General features: G+C 40.1%; 1 protein-coding gene across 1 annotated transcript; it reads right to left on the bottom strand.

Annotated features, from left to right (window-relative positions):
- Nucleotides 1-757: 757 nt before the first annotated feature.
- HTR1A (5-hydroxytryptamine receptor 1A) lies at nucleotides 758-2,210 on the bottom strand. The gene has a single exon (XM_056112114.1). It carries the CDS (start codon nucleotides 2,105-2,107, stop codon nucleotides 836-838), a length of 1,272 nt encoding a protein of 423 aa, XP_055968089.1. The 5' UTR covers nucleotides 2,108-2,210; the 3' UTR covers nucleotides 758-835.
- Nucleotides 2,211-19,046: the final 16,836 nt, after the last annotated feature.

Here is a 19,046-nt window from a genome sequence, read left to right as displayed (position 1 = left end):
GAATTTAACTCCCCCAGCCCACTGAGTTTCTTGGGTGCGTGCCGGCACCAAGGCAGGCACCGACACACCGTTCAGCACCTCCACCTGGTTCTTCCCCACTGGCCCAGCCTCATTCTTACAGTCCTCTCTAAGAAACAGCTTCTGGCCCCTTGGTTTTGAATTCAAGAAAACCGAGCTTTCGGAGCATGATACTGCATGTCGACTGGGGAGGCGGGGGCTCCAGGGACAGCACTGGCACCGGGGAAAGGCAGATCTTCCGCTCCTTCTCCCACTAGCAAATTAGTTCAGAGGGTCTGGCGAGGGCTTAAAAGGTGACCAAAAAGAAAAGAAGGGTAAAGCCAGGAGGAGAAGAAAATGCGCGTTTCCAGGACTGGAGTGGAAGAAGGGGCTAGTCATCAATCTTAGGTTCTATTTCTAGTGGAACCATGGATTGAAGGAGGGAGCTTTGTGCGCGCACAGCCGCTGAGTTAGTAGTTTATTTTCCATTGTGGACTCCCCCCCCCCCATTTTTTTTCTTTTCTTTGCCTTGAACGGGTAAGGCTTAAACTTCCACTACACAGACTCGCTGGGCAGCCAGCGAAGGAGGAGGCAGTTGCTGGGAGATGAAAATAGATTGTGTGGCCAAAAGTCTGAGTCAAAGAAGCTTTTCAGGAATTTGGGGGGGGGGGTGCCCATGCTCTGCTCTTGGCTACTCAATCTATGTCTGAGAGGTTTGGGGCTGAGGGTTGGGGAGGGAACCGAGTCTGAGCTCGGAGAGCGAAGCGGGCGAGAAAGTTTGAGGCAAAGAAGTCAGGACTGACTCCCAAGAGCTGGGAAGGCTAGCTCGCCCCCAACATCATCGGCGACAAAACTTGCACTTGAGGATCTTCTTGAACGCGTTTTGAAAGTCCTTATTGAAGTAGGCGTAAATGACAGGGTTCAGCAGCGAGTTGGAGTAGCCCAGCCAGTTGATGATAGCGCCCAGCAAGGTGGGCATGCTGCAGCTGCTCTCGCAGAAGGGCAGGACCAGGGCCACTATGAAGAAGGGCAGCCAGCAGAGGATGAAGGTGCCCATGATGATGCCCAGCGTCTTCACCGTCTTCCTCTCGCGCGCCAGGGCCATCTTGCGCTTGGCCTCGGCGTTGCGCTCGTTTTTCTGCTCGAAAGACACCAGAGCGCAGGGGCCAGCTCCAGCCTCGCTGGGCAGAGGCAGGTGCTCTCTGGAATGACCCAGCCGGTGCACCTCGATCACCTCCAGGACGGCGCCTTCCTCTTCCAGCCGCACGGCGCCGTTCGCGCACGGGGCGCCTCCTCCCTTGTTCTCCACCGCCGGCCTCCATTCTCGGCTCCCCGGCTCTCCATTCACACTCCTCCCGGGCTGCGGGGCGGAAGACGTCCCCGGACGGGCATCTGCCCCCTTCTTCACCTTCTTGACCGTCTTTCGAATGCGAAAACGCGCCGCTCGGAAGATGCGCCCGTAAAGCACCAGCATGAGCAGCAGGGGGATGTAGAAAGCGCCGAAAGTGGAGTAGATCGTGTAGCCGTGGTCCTTGCTAATGGTACAGGCGTCGGGGTTCGAGCGGTCTTCGGGAGTGCGCCAGCCCAGCATGGGTGGGATGGAGATGAGAAAGCCGATGAGCCAGGTCAGCGAGATGAGCGCCGCAGCACGCCGGGGTGTCCTCTTGTTCACGTAGTCTATAGGGTCGGTGATGGCCCAGTACCTGTCCAGGGCGATTGCGCACAGGTGCAGGATGGACGAGGTGCAGCACAGCACGTCGAGGGAAATGAACAGGTCGCAGGTGACCTGGCCTAGCGTCCACTTGTTGAGCACCTGGTACAACGCGGCCATGGGCAGCACTAGCACCGAAACCATGAGGTCGGTGACCGCCAGAGAGCCGATGAGATAGTTGGCGACGTTCTGCAGGGAGCGCTCCAGGGCGATGGCGGCCACCACGCACGCATTGCCCAGCACCGCGCAGAAGATGAGCGTGCCCAGCAGCAGAGAGGTGACCACCTGGTAGCTGAAGGTCACGTCGTCGGAGAGGCCAGTCTCATTGCCGCGTGCCCCTAAAGGACCCTGGGGCGCGGTGGTATTGTTGCCGCCCTGTCCAGGGCCGAGCACCTCCATGCCGGCTGGCCCTTCGCGGGGAGGGGAGGGGAGAAAGCGGAGCCGGGAGCCCCTCGCCCCGCCCCTCCCCCAGGGGTCTTCCGCTCGCCTCCTCCCGGGGACTTTCCCCGCCGTGTGGGGGATGCAGAGACTTTAGTAACCAAGTTCTTACTGCTCAGCCGAAGGCATCTCCGTGGCGCGGCGTCAGGAGCTCCCGGCGCTTTCTCAGTCCCGGGTGCGCAAAGACTCCAGCTGGGAAACAAGTTGGCCAGAAAACAGCCCCGGGATCTCTGCGCTGCGGAGAGGTGGCAGGAGCGTCTGCCTCGCGCTGTCCATTTTATTTTGCCGCTACCCAACTGACTGGCAGAGCCGAATTTTCCCTACAAGCGGTCCCCAATCCTCGAAGTATTTGGAATAGAGATCCCACCCTCCACGGTCACTCTGGGACCCTCCGCCCAGCTTCTGCCCCGCTTCCTCCCACACTCTTCCTCGTCTTCCTCCCGCTCCTTCTCCTAGCTCTCCCCGTCCCTTCCCCCACTGGCCGTCCTTTTCACTCTCCCGGTTCCTTCTCACTCCCCTTTATCCCTGGAGCAGACTGGCAGACTCCCACCTCCCACGCCAATCCCCCCACCCCTTCTTAATACTTCCCTTACTCCGGGCGCCTCTTTCCTCCTGTGACCACCCTCCACTCCTCCAGCTCAGTCTTGTCCTCCTAGTAGCCCCTTGTTGGTCGACAAGACTCAGAAGTCTCTTATACCCACCCTATCTGCCAGTCAGAATAACATTGCAACAAAGAACTCCGCCTCCTACCAGGCAAAGGGGGAAAATTCCAACTACCCCTTGCTGTCAAATTTTTAAGTAGAGTCAGCTTTACTGAGCGGCAAATGAGAAAAAGGAAGCAAGCACACGGACTCTGAAAAGGGAGGTGGACTGCCCTGGATTCTTCTATAAATTATTGTTAATCGATGAAAAGAAGGCTGAGAGTCTTGGTTTTTTAAAAAACAATTCTTTCTTTTAATCATCCCATCTGGATCTCTTAGAGGGGACATTGTGACTTAAAAAAAAAATGGGGTATTGGAATGAAAAAGTAATCATAATGGAAGCGCTAAAAAACAGCTTTAAAAAGCTGCATTTAGAAGTAAAGAAAATACTCAGGTATGTATTCTACAACACACACACACAGAGATGCCTTTCCACCTTTAATCTTTTAATTTCAGAGAACATTGTTGAACACTGCTATCTCCTACAACTCTGTGGCAAATACGTTTATGGAGGAAAATATTTTCCAGTGTTCTATTGATGAGTTTATGTATTTTATTTTGTGCAGGGCTGTTTTCCTTTCTTAAAAATTCCTATAAACCTCAAGTGAGAACTTGTGCAGTATCAGATTTCTAACCACTGCCAGCTTCTCTTAAACTCAGACTGAGTTCAGCACCTCGGAGAGCTCTAAGCAATAAGGACTTATGCCGCCACCTTCTGGCAAATACTTTAGAAGATCATCTAGAAATCTTTTCTCAGAAATAAAGGAAACCCCTAACTTCAGAGGGGAAATGGTATTTATTAAAAGAAAAATAATGTTCAGTTGTGTGGTTTTTCTGGTATTTTCTTCAAAATATATTTAACATTGCCTTTCTCCCCACAACATTTATTATCAATTATACTATTTTTGAGTTCTTTTTGAAAGTAACACATTGACAAATTAAATCTTAAATGTCATTTTAATAGATCTAGGCAAACTGATGTATTAGTTTTGTGCTGGTAGGGACTGCATTTAAGAATTCATACATTTTCTGATACATGGTGATGTACAGTGGTTAGAGGAATTTGCCTTGCATGTGGTAGACCCAGATCTGGCTGCACATATGGTCCCCTGAGCCTGCCTGGAGTAAGTCCTGAATGCAGAGCCAGAAGAAAGCCCTGAACACTGCAGGGTGTGGCTGAATAAACAAATAAACAAAGCACATCTTTGCATAAATTTTCCAATTGTGGGACTGATGGAACTATTAGGTGGATTTTCCAAGACAGAAGGCAAATATAGAAAACAGCATTATGGGTTGGTTCTAAGTTTTCCTTTATTAAACAACTAAATTTAATTCTATCTGAACCTAGGTAAGCAACTAACCCACTAAAATAAACATTTAACACAGGAAAGGCAACTGATTTTATGACTAAAGTGTAGTAAAGTGATTGCTGAAGGTAATCACAAAGGCAGATGAAAAATTCTAGACCACATGCCCAGTTATACCTTAGATAGCAACAGTTTTAATATTGTGTTCAAATTTGAGCTCTGGATTTCAAAGCTTTAAATGCTTCAAGACCAAACAAAAAGAGCAATCATCAAAGTGTCAAAGAAAATCTCATTGGACTGATGTATACAGTTCAGGGTAGTGAGTTTGAAGATGGATTGTATTACAATTACAAAGCAGTGCTGGGCACAGTTCCAAATCAATCGTTTCAGTATGTCACAATAATGAATCTGACATTTATAATGACTCATGGCATTGAAAGAAAAGAGATAAGTATACATGGCGATCTGGCTATAGACTCTGAGCAACTGTTTTTAGGATCTGTGAAGTATTCATCTCCCTTTTTAAAATCTTTTTACAAATACAGAACTGAATATCTTTATTAAAATTTCATTGCAAGTCCATGTACATAATAGAAAGATAATTAAAATTCAGACTCTCCAAAGATAGAACTTTGAAAACATAGCTGATAACATACATGAGTAAAATAAGTTTTTAAAAAGTGAACGTATATATCAGGGCATCCTAATATAGATTTTATGTCAGACTTAGTATTATAAATACATCTGTAAGCCTGTCAGTCAGCAACTGTGCAATCATCTATTGAATCCCAAATGGTTTAATAGCTAACAAATCTATTTTTCCTTTCAACAAAACTAAAATGTTATGAACCTAGAGTTAATAACATTCATGAGATCTGGCATTTGTTATTTTCTTTAGCATTCTACAACATAGCATTTTCATTCAGTTGAAAGACAGCTCAAGTTGTCATGTTTTACTTAAACAATATATATAATATTTAAAATATTTCATGTCTTAAAATTTATAACAAGTTATCAAGCGTATTTATTAACAGTAGGAAGAAAATCAAAGCATTTACAACAATAAATATGATTTAAACTTTTAAGTGACTAATATATAATTATATATAACATTTTTATTAAACACATTAATTGTGATGTATTAAAAGTAGAATGATACAGCATTTTTTCATAGTCCCACTTTGTAAACTCTTCTTAAAGATTCCCAAATTTGCCCAAATAAAATCCTTCAAACCAAAGATCCTGAATGAAGAGTTAATATGTATTCTAATGTAAAGAAAAATAACTGAACATAAAGCAAATGTTATGATGATATCATTTACAAACAAAATCTCCATCATTCTGCTTTTGTTTGGATTCACCAAATGCAAGTATAAATCTGTGAGTTATGAATCTGGAGTATGATACATAATCCATCAAGTGAAATTTATTCTAAAATAGTTTATGAGAGATAAAGATTTTTAACATTCTCACAGGAAATTTGATACAAGCCCAGAAAATCAATGTAGTTGTTTGACTGTGGATATAAAATAAAGTGAAGTTCTGAAAAAACCACATGACCTATAAATCATCCATGGCATAAAAATCTTTTTTTAATTTAATTAAATTTTAAAAAATTGTTGAAGTAACAATTTATGGGAGTATAAAAAATGTTTATGATTTAGGCATAAAATGTCACCATACCACATTCATAACCAAAGTGCCAAAATCTATCCACCACTTACTATAAGACCTTTTTCATCTCTCCTCCCCCACTAGGTTTTTGGTTACAAATTTCCCACCCCACTAGTGAAGCAGGGGAGAATTCTGTGCGTAAGACTTGTGTTGTCAGCTGTATGACCTTCCAGAGGTGTCATTAAAGAGCATTTTAGTTCTTATGCTATTGATCTTCACTAGACATGTGCTGCCTGTAGTTCTTTATGCCAAACTGGGGCAATTAAGCTTGTACAGACTAGCCAGCCAGGAGCAGTTCCTGAAGTCAAGTGCAAGATTTCCTGGCAATAAGAAAGGATGCTGCTGAATTAAGATTTGATGAATGCTTTTCACAAACTATGCACAGGTGTTGAAAACCTTTGACTAGGCTCACTTTGGGGATTCACCATGAGACAATGTTGTATGCCTCCCTTGAGCTCAGGCTCAAGCTCCTCCAACCCCTCTCTCCCACAGATTCCGCCCACCTCCACTCACACCCCATTTCAACAAGCCACTTCCTCAGTAAATGGCCGTGGAAAAAGAGTTCCTACTTCTTATAAATGTCTCTTTCTTGAGCTGGAGAAATAATACAGCGGGTCAGGCGTTTTACTTGCTTACCCGTACCTGGGTTTGGTCCCCTTAGCACCACGTATGGCTCTCCAAGCATATCAGGAGTGATCCCTAACCACAAAACTAGGACTAAGTTCTATAACAAATTTGTGCTTAGTAGCTATAACAAACTTTGTAAAGAAACTTGGGGCCGGAGCAATAATACAACAGGTAGGACATTTGACTTGCACGCGGCCGACCTGGGTTCAATCCCTAGCATCCCATATGGTCTCCCAAGCACCGCCAGGAGTAACTCCTGAGTGCAGAGACAGGAGTAACCCCTGAGCATCCCTGGGTGTGACCCAAAAGGCAAAAAAAAGAAAATTCAGGTCAAATGACATGCCAAAATTACTGTTAATGCTTGTTCTGTTTTAAAGTTTTATGCTTTGTTTTGTTTGGGGGCCACACCTAAGGATGCCCAGGGGTGATGACTGGCTCTGCACTCAGGAGTTACTCCTAGTAGTGACCAGGGGACCATATGAGATGAGGGGGATCAAGCCCACATGTTGACTGTGTGTATGGCAAATGTCCTACCCACTATACTATTTCTCCAGTCCCTGTTAATGCTTATTTTGTTGCACAGTTATTACACGTTAACCAACACCCAAGTGCCTAACACCCTCCACCACTGACCTTATGTCACATTTTGTCTGCCTCTTTATTTCCCCCAGTGTTTTCCTCACTGTTTTATAGAGTTGTGTAAAGTCAAGTTTATTTCATCACTTGACATTTCTATCCCTTGTTTTCTCTGTTCATCACAGATGAGTTACATCATCTAGTATTTTACCTTCTCCTCTGATTTTGTTACTTAACACTATACTTTCAAATTCCATTTAAGCTGAAGCAAAATGCAAGATTTCATCTTTTCTTATTGTTATATAGTAATCCATTATGCATATATATACCCCAAATTATCATCATCTATAATTGTACCTTTGGGTTCTTTCATATCATGTCTATTGTGCTTAGTATAGAAATAAGAATAGATGGGTATGAGTTTTTATAAAAAAAACGTGGTGGGGTTTTTTTTGTATTTGGAAAATAGATGCCAAAAAGTAGAATCACTGGTCATGTGTTTTTTATTTATTTTTATTTTTCTATAATCTTTATTTTTCCTCCTAAATATATTCTTGTTAATAGCTGTCTTTTAGCTATAAAATCTCTCTTAAATTTGTATGAGATTTAACCAATTCTTTAAACTTTTTATTTCAACTCGAGCGGGCCCAGTAACGTCTCCATTGGAGACTTTGTTGTTACTGTGTTTGGCATATCGAATACGTCACGGGGAGCTTGCCAGGCTCTGCCATGCGGGCGAGATACTCTCAGTAGCTTGCCGGGCTCTCTGAGAGGGGCGGAGGAATCGAACTCGGGTTGGCCATGTTGGCTGTGTGCAAGGCAAACGCCCTACCGCTGTGCTATCACTCCAGCCCTTTTATTTCAACTATGTATTTCAATTTTAGATCTTAAAAACATTTTTCTAATTTGACTACTTTTCTATTAAAAATATTTATTGTTTCAAAGCTTAAAATTATATTAGATATTTGGGGATTTTTGTTTTATTCTCTGATTATTGCACGGTGTTGTTAGATTATTCTTGTTATCTTACTAAGTCTCACCCATGGTAGTTTAGTAACTGTTGTAGTGATCTGTTGTAGTGTATTGTAAGTCACATTTGGCAAATTTCTATTTACTGGAATGATGAGAATGATGAGAATCTTGGTAAAATGGACATTCTTCCAGAAAAAAAAGTTGCTGTTCCTTCTAGTATATACAACATTATGCTACTCTAATCTACATGAAAGCATCATCTGTTTAAATTTATCAAAGGATTCTTCATCCTAGTGTAGGGTTCACTCAGAGATGCACAAGGTTTTCAAGGAATGATTTTGAGGGCCCTAGCTTTTTATAACTGTTTCAATTCTAATATTCACTTTATGAATATTTTTATACCTTATTATTTATTCTAATTCACAAAGAGATATATTAAAATGTGAGGACATAGGTATTTAAAAAAAATTTTTATTAGTGAAACACCATTAGGTACAGTTGTACATATACAAATTTTTGTGCTTGGGTATCAATGTACAATGATCAAACACCCATCCCTCCACCAGTGCCCATTTTCCACCACTATGGGTCCCAGTATCCCTCCCATCCCCATTCCCCAATCCCACCCTACCTTCGTGGCAGGGCATTCCCTTTTGTTCTCTCTCTCCTACTGGGTGTTGTGGTTTGCAAAAGAGACATTGAGTGGCAATCATGTTTGGTCTATAGTCTACTTTCAGCACGCTTCTCCCATCCTAAGAGGATCCTCTCAACACCCTTTATTTGGTGCTCCTTTCTCTATCTGAGCTCCCTTTCCCCCCAGCATGTGTAGCTGGCCTCCAAGCCATGGAGCAAAACTCCTGGTACTAATCACAGCCACTCTTGGGTTTTAGTCTCCTATTTTGTTATTTTATGTCCCCCCCAGATGAATGCAATCTTTCTAGCCCTCTCTTTCTGACTAATTTCGCTTAACATGATACTTTCCATGTAGTACCACTTGTATGTAAATTTCATGACTTCATCTTTTCTAACAGCTACATAGTACTACATTGTGTAGATGTACCAAAGTTTCTTTAATCAGTAATCTGTTCTCAGGCACTCAGGTTTTTCCCAGATTCTGGTTATTGTAAAGAGTGCTGCAATGAACAAACAAGTGCAGATGTCACTTCGACTATGCTTTTTTGCCTCTCTGGGATATATTCCCAGGAGTGGTATTGCTGGGTCAAATGGGAGCTCGATTTCTAATTTTTTGAGAATCGTCCATACTGTTTTCCAGAAGAGCTGAACCAGTCGGCATTCCCACCAGCAGTGAAGGAGGGTCCCGTTCTCGCCACATCCCCGCCAGCACTGGTTGCTTTTGTTCTTTTGGATTTGGGCCATTCTCTGTGGTGTGAAATGATATCTCATTGTGGTTTTGATCTGTATCTCCCTGATGATTAATGATGTGGAGCATTTTCTCATGTGCCTTTTAGACATTCGGATTTATTCTTTGAGAAAGTTTCTGTTCATTTCCTCGCCCCATTTTTTGATGGGGTTGGATGTTTTCTTCTTGTGGAGTTCAACCAGTACTTTGTATATCCTTGATATCAACCCCTTGTCGGATGTGTATTCCGGCGAATATCCTTTCCCATTCTGTAGACTGTATTTGTATTTTGGTTACTGTTTCTTTTGAGGTGCAGAAGCTTCTTAGTTTAAGATAGTCCCATTTGTCTATCTCTGTCTTCACTTGATTGGCCAATGGCATGACATATTTGGAGATACCATTAGCTTCAATATCATAGAGGGTTGTGCCAACTTTGTCTTCAATGAACTTTATTGTTTTCGGTCTGATGTTGAGGTCTTTAATCCATTTTGATCTTACTTTTGTATTTGGTGTTAGGCAGAGTTCTGGGCCCACTGTTTGGCATGTAGCCGTCCAGTTTTGCCAGCACAAATTGTTAAAGAGGCTTTCCTTGCTCCACTTCACTTTTCTTGCCCCCTTATCAAAAATTAGATGATCATATGCTTGGGGGGAGATGTCAGTATATTCAACCCTGTTCCATTGGTCTGAAACTCTGCCTTTGTTCCAGTACCATGCTGTTTTAATTATTACTGCTTTATAGTAGAGTTTGAATTTAGGTAGGTAAATTCCTCCCATTTTCTTTTTCCCAAGAATTGCTTTAGCTATTCGTGGGGGCTTATTGTTCCATATAAATTTCAGGAGTGTTTGCTCCATTTCTTTGATGAATGTTATGGGTATCCTTATAGGGATCCCATTGAATTTGTACAGTGCTTTGGGAAGTATTGCCATTTTGACAATGTCAATTCTCCCGATCCATGAACAGGGGATATTTTTCCATTTCCTCGTGTCCTCTTTGATTTCCTGAAGTAGCATTTTGTAGTTTTCTTTGTACAGGTCCTTTACTTCCTTAGTTAAGTTAATTCCTAGGTACTTGATTTTCTGGGGCACAATTGTGAACGGGATTGTTTTCTTCATGTCACTTTCCTCTCTTTCACTATTTGCATATAGGAAAGCCATGGACTTTTGGGTATTGATTTTATAGCCTGCAGCTTTACTATACAAGTCTATTGTTTCAAGGAGTTTCTTGGTAGAGGTTTTAGGGTTTTCTAATTATAGTATCATATCATCTGCGAATAGTGAGAGCTTGATTTCTTCCTTTCCTACCTGGATGCCCTTAATATCTTTTTCTTGCCTAATCGCTATTGCAAGTACTTCCAGTGCTATATTGAACAGTAGTGGAGAGAGTGGGCATCCTTGTCTCGTCCCTGATCTTAGGGGGAAGGCTGTCAGTTTTTCCCCAGTGAGGATGATGCTTGCTGTAGGCTTGTGGTAGATAGCTTTAACTATATTGAGGAAAGTCCCCTCTATTCCCATTTTGGCAAGGGTTTTCATCATAAACAGGTGCTGGATCTTGTCAAATGCTTTCTCTGCATCTATTGATATGATCATATGATTTTCATCTTTTCTTTTGTTGATATGATGGATTATGTTGATTGATTTCCGAATGTTAAACCATCCTTGTATCCCCAGGATGAATCCCACTTGGTCATGATGTATGATCTTTTTGACGAGTTGTTAAATTCTATTTGCTAGTATTTTGTTCAGAATCTTCACAAGAGGATATAGGTATTTTTGATCAGATAATATCCCCTTATTATGCAAATATTTTAATCTGTAACATCAGTAACATCAGTGTAAATTATCTGTAACATCAGTGCAGACTTATGTCTCTGTGTTTTGTTTTCACAATTTGGGGAATACTGAAGATCTTCCATAATATTTTGAGAGCTCAACCTTTTCTATTAGTTGTAACTTAACCACCATTCCTTAGTATTTTGCAATGGGAAAATTTTAGAATAAGGTGAATAGAGAAATACAATAGCAGTAAAAAATTCTATTTATTAGATTATATTAAGGTCAATCAAAAAAGGACTAAAGAAATTATAATAGTACTTTATATCAAAAGTGATTGATGAGCATGAACAAATTATAAATCTTACATTTTTTAAGACCTCAATTTTTCATCTTTTCCACGTATGTGAAATACTTTTGTAAGCTAAAAATGATGGCTTATTTATCTGTATAGAAGACAGCTGGAATTTTATGCTTTATATTTTAAAATGGTATATACATATGACATATTTAATATAAAATGAATAAATTTTATCTACTAATTGAGACTGAATTGATAAATGCAAATTTTAAAATTCTAAAGAACTTCTTTAAATTCTGCCCAAAATTTCTATTAACTTTCTGCTATTACAAATTTCTTACTTAAAATTATTCTAAAGCAAAAATTAATAAAAGTTGTTTAGAGAAGTTGAAGAAATAGTATAGAAGATAGTCTACTTGCCTTGCACAATATCAACTCAGCTTTGATCCTCAGTACAACACATGATTTCTTGATCACTGTCAGGAGAGATTCTTGAGTACAGAGCCAGAAGTAAGCTCTGAGCTTGGCCTGGGTGTGACAACCCCTGCCCGCCAAAATCATTTAAAGCTTATCATTAGTAGAAGTTACCTGTTTTAAAAGTAAATGAGCATGACTGAAACCCAATCATGAACAGCTTTGTAATTGTGTATCTCATGGACTCAATTTTAATAAAGAAATAAATAAATGTATTCGATATGCCAGACACAGTAACAACAAAGTCTCCAATGGAGACGTTACTGGGCCCGCTCGAGCAAATCGATGATCAACGGGAGGGCCTTTACTTTACTTTACTTTTGATAACTATATTCTAAAATTTCTTTATTTCTAATTTCAAATTCCACCTGGAAATCAAGAATAAATATATTTTTAAATATGAACCTTTTAACAATTTTATTTTATTACTTAATGAAAAACAAAAACAATATCATACATCTGACAGGGAAGAGATGAGTATGTCACATTATCTGATGTCACTAAATTCAGGGTTGATATAATTTTTAATGTCAAGCACAACAATATAACCCTTTTCCTCAAGTATATATAAAATTTAAATTTGCCTTCTTACTGTCTCTTTGTTTTGGTTTATTTTTGGTTTGCATCTTTTCCAAATTGTTTGGGAAACACAGCTGGGGTTATTAATATGCTGAGGCACTTTAATTGGAGAAGATGATTGTCATCAAGAGTAGTTCTGGATCTCAGTCTCTGGGCTTACAAGCCAACTGCTCTATCTTCAGTAGAAAAAAAAATAAATCAAATGCCAATATTTGGGATTAAATATTTTGGCTTCTAGCTCATGACTTGCATAATGTGCTGTTAGCTAGCAGGATTGTGTGTTGATTATATGCCAGACACTATGCTAGGTCCTTTCCATGCACTCCTTTAGTTAATTTTTTTTACCAAATGATTTAGGTGGCAAGGTTTACAATAATGCTTATGATACTTTTCACGTATACATCATCTCAATACAAAAGTCATCACCAGAGAGCCTTTTACTATTGTCTCAAGAATCCTTTCCAAGGGACTAGAGTGATAGCACAGTGGGTAGGGCATTTGCCTTGCACACAGCCGATCCGGGTTCGATTCCCAGCATTCCATATGGTCCCCCAAGCACCGCCAGGAGTAACTCCTGAGAGCATGAGCCAGGAGTAACCCCTATGCATTGCCAGGTGTGACCCAAAAAGCAAAAAAAAAAAAAAAAAGGAAAAAGAAAACCAAAACTCGTTTCCAAGCCCCCTTATGTAAGCTCAGTTCTATAGACGAAATCTTCAGTTTTGATGGCTTTGGCCATCTCTTGTTGCTCCCTTATTACATTTATTTTTTACCCCACAGTGAGATAAATTTATCTTTTTATTGTTTTTTTGTGAAGATGTTAATACCTATGCACATGTAGATGAACAGAGCAATCTCCTAAAATTATACAAAACTATAAATAAATGGTAAGTTGATAAAGCAAATTTTTTTCAAAAACTATACCTTTCCTTTTCAAGAAGTACATAAATTTTAAAAATTGATATTATGAATAATTCTATGTAATACATTTTAAAACTTACATGAAACAACTAACTCCTACAAATGTAAAATTTAGTAAATGGGAGGAAAATTAATAAAATTTTAATGGGAAAATCTGAAAAGGCATATAAAAGTATAAAGAGTGTTTTTTTTATTCAAATTATGGGAATACTGACTTTACACTAGAAAAGTTATAGATACTGCTTATGTGCCTGCATTAATAAGTAAACGATTGAAATAAAAGGCTCTACGGATTTAAAAAAAACCTGATAATATATAGACCATCAAATATATATGAAAAATTAGTTTGCTACTGAAAATGCATAAAATCTCTTAGCAAGCTAGATGTAAAACTGATTAAATTTAAAATGCTTGCCTTCTACATTTCCCTACATATACATATCCAAATTATCACTTTCTGTTCCTAGCATGTTTGTCCCATCTTTTCACCAAAGAAACTCCTTTCCCTAGGGCTGGAGAAATAGCACAGCGGGTAGGGCATTTGCCTTGCACACAGCCAACCTAGGTTCGATTCCCAGCATTCCATATGGTCCCCTGAGAACCGCCAGGAGTAATTCCTGAGTGCATGAACCAGGAGTAACTCCTGTGCATTGCCGGGTGTGACCCAAAAAGCAGGAAAAAAAAAAAAAGAAACCTTTCCCAACATGAAACAGATTCCTATTAACCATACAATAATCCAAATCCAGACCTTTAGTAACTATACTGTAGTTCTACATAGTATACATACTTATACATAGTAAGTAGATGCACAAGTCGGTAATTTTTAAATACAGGTATTTAAGTTGACTCAGAAAATTTAGGGAGGAGGCCCCTGGCCACTGCTAGTATTCTGGTGGTTCTATCAAGTAAATTAGGATAAGAATTGCTGAGCTAATTTTATGCTCCCTCATCCTTATAACAGGAACTAAATAGAATGCAGACCAGTAATCCAGTAATGCAGACCGGTAACTTTGGTTACCTGGGTCAGATGGGGTTTCCTCCTGCAAAGGGGTGGGGGGACTAAGGGGGTGTAGAAGACAACCAACAAACTACAACAGAATGAGGCACAAACATGAAGTGTTTTGGGTCATCAACCATGGAAAGTAAATGAGCAATTACTTCTTTGACCTTGTTTTTAATGAGAAAAACTGCATAGCAAATCTGATTTGGCTATGGCTTCACTCAAAAGCTATACAGAAGTAGACATTTCAGTGAGTCCTTTTCACTTTCTCTTTATATTAAAAAGAAAAACCATTATAGAAAGATTATAGAAGGGAGCAAGTTGAAGTAACCTCAAACCTTAGTGTATACAAATTTCCTTGGAAAAGCTTATTTAAAATATAGCCCCTGGCCTGACCAGAGTGATTCTGGTTGAATAGTTCTGGATTAGGTTCCAAGGATTTGATGGTTGACAGTCTATACAGTGTCAGGAATTTACAGGCCAATGGGAAATGAGAGTTTACAAAAAAAACATCCTTTCTGGTCATATATAATTGTGCCTTGACTCTCACACAAACCCCAGAACCCTTTTACCACTGGGAGTGGGGGGACAGAATTAAGAACATCTAAGTTTGGAGGTTAATTTGAATGATGACAGCAGAGTTGTTCCAGCTGACATAAAATGACAGCCTGGAGAAAAAAAGCTCAGGCAGTAACTGGAGGCAGCTGGGCATTGAGGGTAGCGGCATTAGAAAGTATTCAGGTGGGGAGACCAGATCTGGAGTGGAGTAAAGAAACATGCTGACATCAAAAGCAGATTCTCTGTGGGAAGCAGGCTGAAGAACAATGTTCCGGCTGCTCTCCTGGAAGTCACATGGAACAATCCTGTCCTTCTTAGATGCATACTCTTCCAATCAAGCTGTGAAAAATGAACAACCTCTGTTCTGCTATTGTTGGACAAGAGCTAATTTGGTCATACCCTGTGGTTTCAATTCTCTTATCTCTACCAGAAACAAACTGCTTCAAGTTTGGATTATAAAATCTAAGAAGTTTTGCAGAGAAATACACAAAATGCACTGCTTCTCTATGAGGCAAAGAGAGGCAGCGACCGGCAGGCCAGCTTCACTTACACAGCTATAAAATAGCTTCCTTGTAAGTCTGTAGCCCTCATTTTCTCTCTTGGAATCAGCAAGAAATAACAGAAGTGGGACAAGCCATACACTAGCAGATCCATAACTCTGTTTCTCCACTCATTCTTTATCCCATTTGTTATTCTCCATTTATTCTTTCATCTCTATATTTTGGACTTATTTCATCTCTATATTTGTACTTATAAAAATGTACTTACTCCATGTTTTTAGCTTCTATTCCTCAAAAACCAGATCTGAAGCAAAGAATTGGAAACAAGTAATATCTTTAGGAGACAATCCAAAAAAGAGAGATAAATGACTTGGTAGATAGAGAGGAAAATGGAAAAAGGAAAAGCCAGAAAATATGAGAACACGTTATGCAAAATATATTACTGCAGTCAATGGAAATGTTCTGCTGGAATTCTCTGAGAAGGTTTCCTCAAGTAATATCTGAAGAACAAAAAGATTAAAAAAAAATCTGGAGAATTAAATCACCTCAGGAATAAGGTTAACATGTGGTTGTTAATTTATTTCACTGTTCTAAACTCTACATACCCATAGATTAAAGAGAACCCATGCAACCTGAACCCCAACAGGCTCTATTGTCATAAAAGAATCCACAGAAGAAAGCTGAGAAAATAATAGCTGCTGTTGTGAGTGTTAAAACTGCATAAACTTCTCCATTCTACCTCAACAGGGAGGCAAGAGGGTATTTGTTGGAGCATAATGTGTCTATTATGTCCTATAAAAATCACAGGAACAGTTGAATAGAAGGGAAGGGAGTTATTGGCAAGAAGAAACAAACTAGTTGGAAAGCTAGTTTGGTCTGCACAATCTGTACAAGCTTCAAAAAGAAGAGGTGGGAGTTCTGGTTTTATGCCAAGTAGGGTTTTGGTGATATAACAGTCCATAAATACCTAGGAGATTTCCAGGGAAAATAAATCACATATATTGCATGAGTATGAGTGTGTGTATGTATGAGTGGAAACACTGAGCATGCACAGCTGAGGAACGAAGACTGAACACACACACTTAGAGATCTTATACAGCACATGTATAGAAAATAGTGGAATGTGTTTATGTTTTCAACATGGTACGAAGGAAGCATGTGACTACTGTTTAAGGATGGCTCCTTTCTGTAGTAACTAACCTATGTTCCTCATTAGTACAAAGGAATGTGAGTTCCTAATTAGTATAAAGGTAATTTCAAGAGTCTGTCTTGGTCCAATCAAAGCCAAAAGAGTTTTACAATGGGGTAGCTCCCAGATATTGGATTTGTATTATTTTGTTACAATTATACATCAGATTCAGTCTTATATACAAATATAAAATTATATTCTTACCTTTTAAGAGATTTTCATCTTTTTATTTGGGTTAGGGTTAAGGGGGAACAACCAGCATTACTCAGGACTTATTCCTTGCTTGGTGCTGAAAAAGCACTTTTAATAAAGACTTCCGTTTGTACTTACGTAGGATAATACTGGTTTGTCCTTTCTCCCTTGCCACAGGGAGCTTAGGTTTATTAGGTTACACCCATCACAGTGCTCCCAAGCACTCCCATTCCTCTATGTTTATCTTTAACCTCTTCTCTGTGCTCTTCTTCCCCAACTGGTTAATCACCTTTATCCCCAAATCAGTACCTGTGACTTGTAAAGTCAAATTTCTCAGAAATCTCTGAATTTGTGTTTGTTAGTGAAATATTGGTTTTTTTTCTTTCCTTGAGTCCTTTGCATAGTTTACTTTAGAGCAATGTCTTTTCTTTATAGACACAGGAAGACAGTTAATGATACGCTTTTGTAATTTGGAAGTTAATTGACTTTGAATAATATTTACTTCTGGACATCTCTCATATTTTCTTGACTTAAGCCTCAGTTGTCCTTAGTTCCTAGCACCCTCAAAATAGGGCCACAATGAAGAGACTGGTTGGACCCAGGGTAAGCTGTAAGCTACCATGGAATCAAAACAGGACAGGTCAAGTGCCACAATACTTAAGAATAAGTTACAAGCACTATCATGGACAAATTCTGTCATGATCCAAAGAGAAACAACTGGACAAGGACCTAGCTACGGTTAGGAAAGAACAATCTGGCCTGAGCACTATAGTCTCCGATCTATAGTGAGATATCCCCAGGAGAGCCACCCTATAAGATAATTATATCTCTTACTGTGTCCATAGGGCTGAAACCATAGCTCAGTGGGTAGAGTGTTTGCTTTGCATGCGACTGACCCGGCTGACCAGGGTTTGATTCCTCCACCCTTCTTGGAGAGCCTGGCAAGTTACCGAGAGTATCTTGCCCGCATGGCAAAGCCTGGCAAGCTGCCCGTGATATATGCAATATGCCAAACACAGCAACAACAAGTCTCACAATGGAGACGTTACTGGGCCTGATCAAGCAAACTGATTAACAATGGAAGGACAGTGCTGCAGTGCTACTGTGTCCATACAGAATAACTAGAAAGATTATTAAGTAAGTAAATCTAAGATGATTATTTATGGTCTAAGAAAAGGATAAGTATGTCCTTAGATTAAAAACACACCCTTGAGCAGATCTCCTAGCAAGATCATTGTTTTAGAAGAGCTTCCTCCAAAAGGAAGGGCTTTCATATGGTGACTGTGCTATCTGACCTAGGTATAGTTGCTACCCTGAATGCGGGGAAGTTGGGCTAGAACTAAGGCAGGGAGACGGAGCGCAGGGAGAGGAGAGAGTAGCATGGGGGACAGGAGGAGTATGGGTGTGAGTGAGAATGGAGGGAGATAGAGGGAGACAAGATTGGAATAAACTGCAACTGATCACCAACCAGTCTGACAGCCCTGTTTCCTCCTTTATGCATCCATTGGTGTGACACCAGGCCAAGGTGGGAAAGCAGCTCATGGTTACCAAATGCACATGGAGGGAGAGAGCCCACGCCTCTTGCTCCTATTATTTATTTTGTGATTACACAATTTACATTAAAGTCTTTCAAAAATTTCCAACAATGGAAAAATTTTTCAGTGCCAATTGGAATTGAACTGATTTTTTTTTTTTGGAATTGAACTGATTTTTGAGAGAGAAAAAAACAGTTGCAATGATAATATTAAATTATATTTCAAAACTTGGCAGACAAGAACTGACAAAATTATTCTTTTCCTCTCAATAATAACAATAGACACTAACATATTGAAGGTTTACTATACACCAGTGCTTTTAGATCATTTTCATTTCAAAGTGAAGAAACTCTGGCTTTCATATAGTCAAGTATATTATTCAGCACCACTGTTGACTGTTATACCTTAACCCATAGCCAAGCTCAAAGAAATACATTAATCTTCTTTCAATACGTAATTAGGCTCTTTTAATTACTCTCTTTTAATCACTTGATCACTTGATCACTTGACATCCCATTACTCATTGATTTGCTTGAGCGGGTCCCAGTAACATCTCCATTCATTCCTGTCATGTGCTAGTATAGCCCAATGGCGTCTACTCACTTCAGGAACACGAAGACCCTCAAACTGATCATTCAGCATCTTGACGAAGAAGTCTGACCATCTC

Source organism: Sorex fumeus, unplaced genomic scaffold (assembly GCF_029834395.1).
Source record: "Sorex fumeus unplaced genomic scaffold, SorFum_2.1 ptg000015l, whole genome shotgun sequence".
NCBI lineage: Eukaryota > Metazoa > Chordata > Mammalia > Eulipotyphla > Soricidae > Sorex > Sorex fumeus.
The sequence above is the reverse complement of the archived record's forward strand: the minus strand, read 5'-3'. Positions and strand labels throughout refer to the sequence as shown.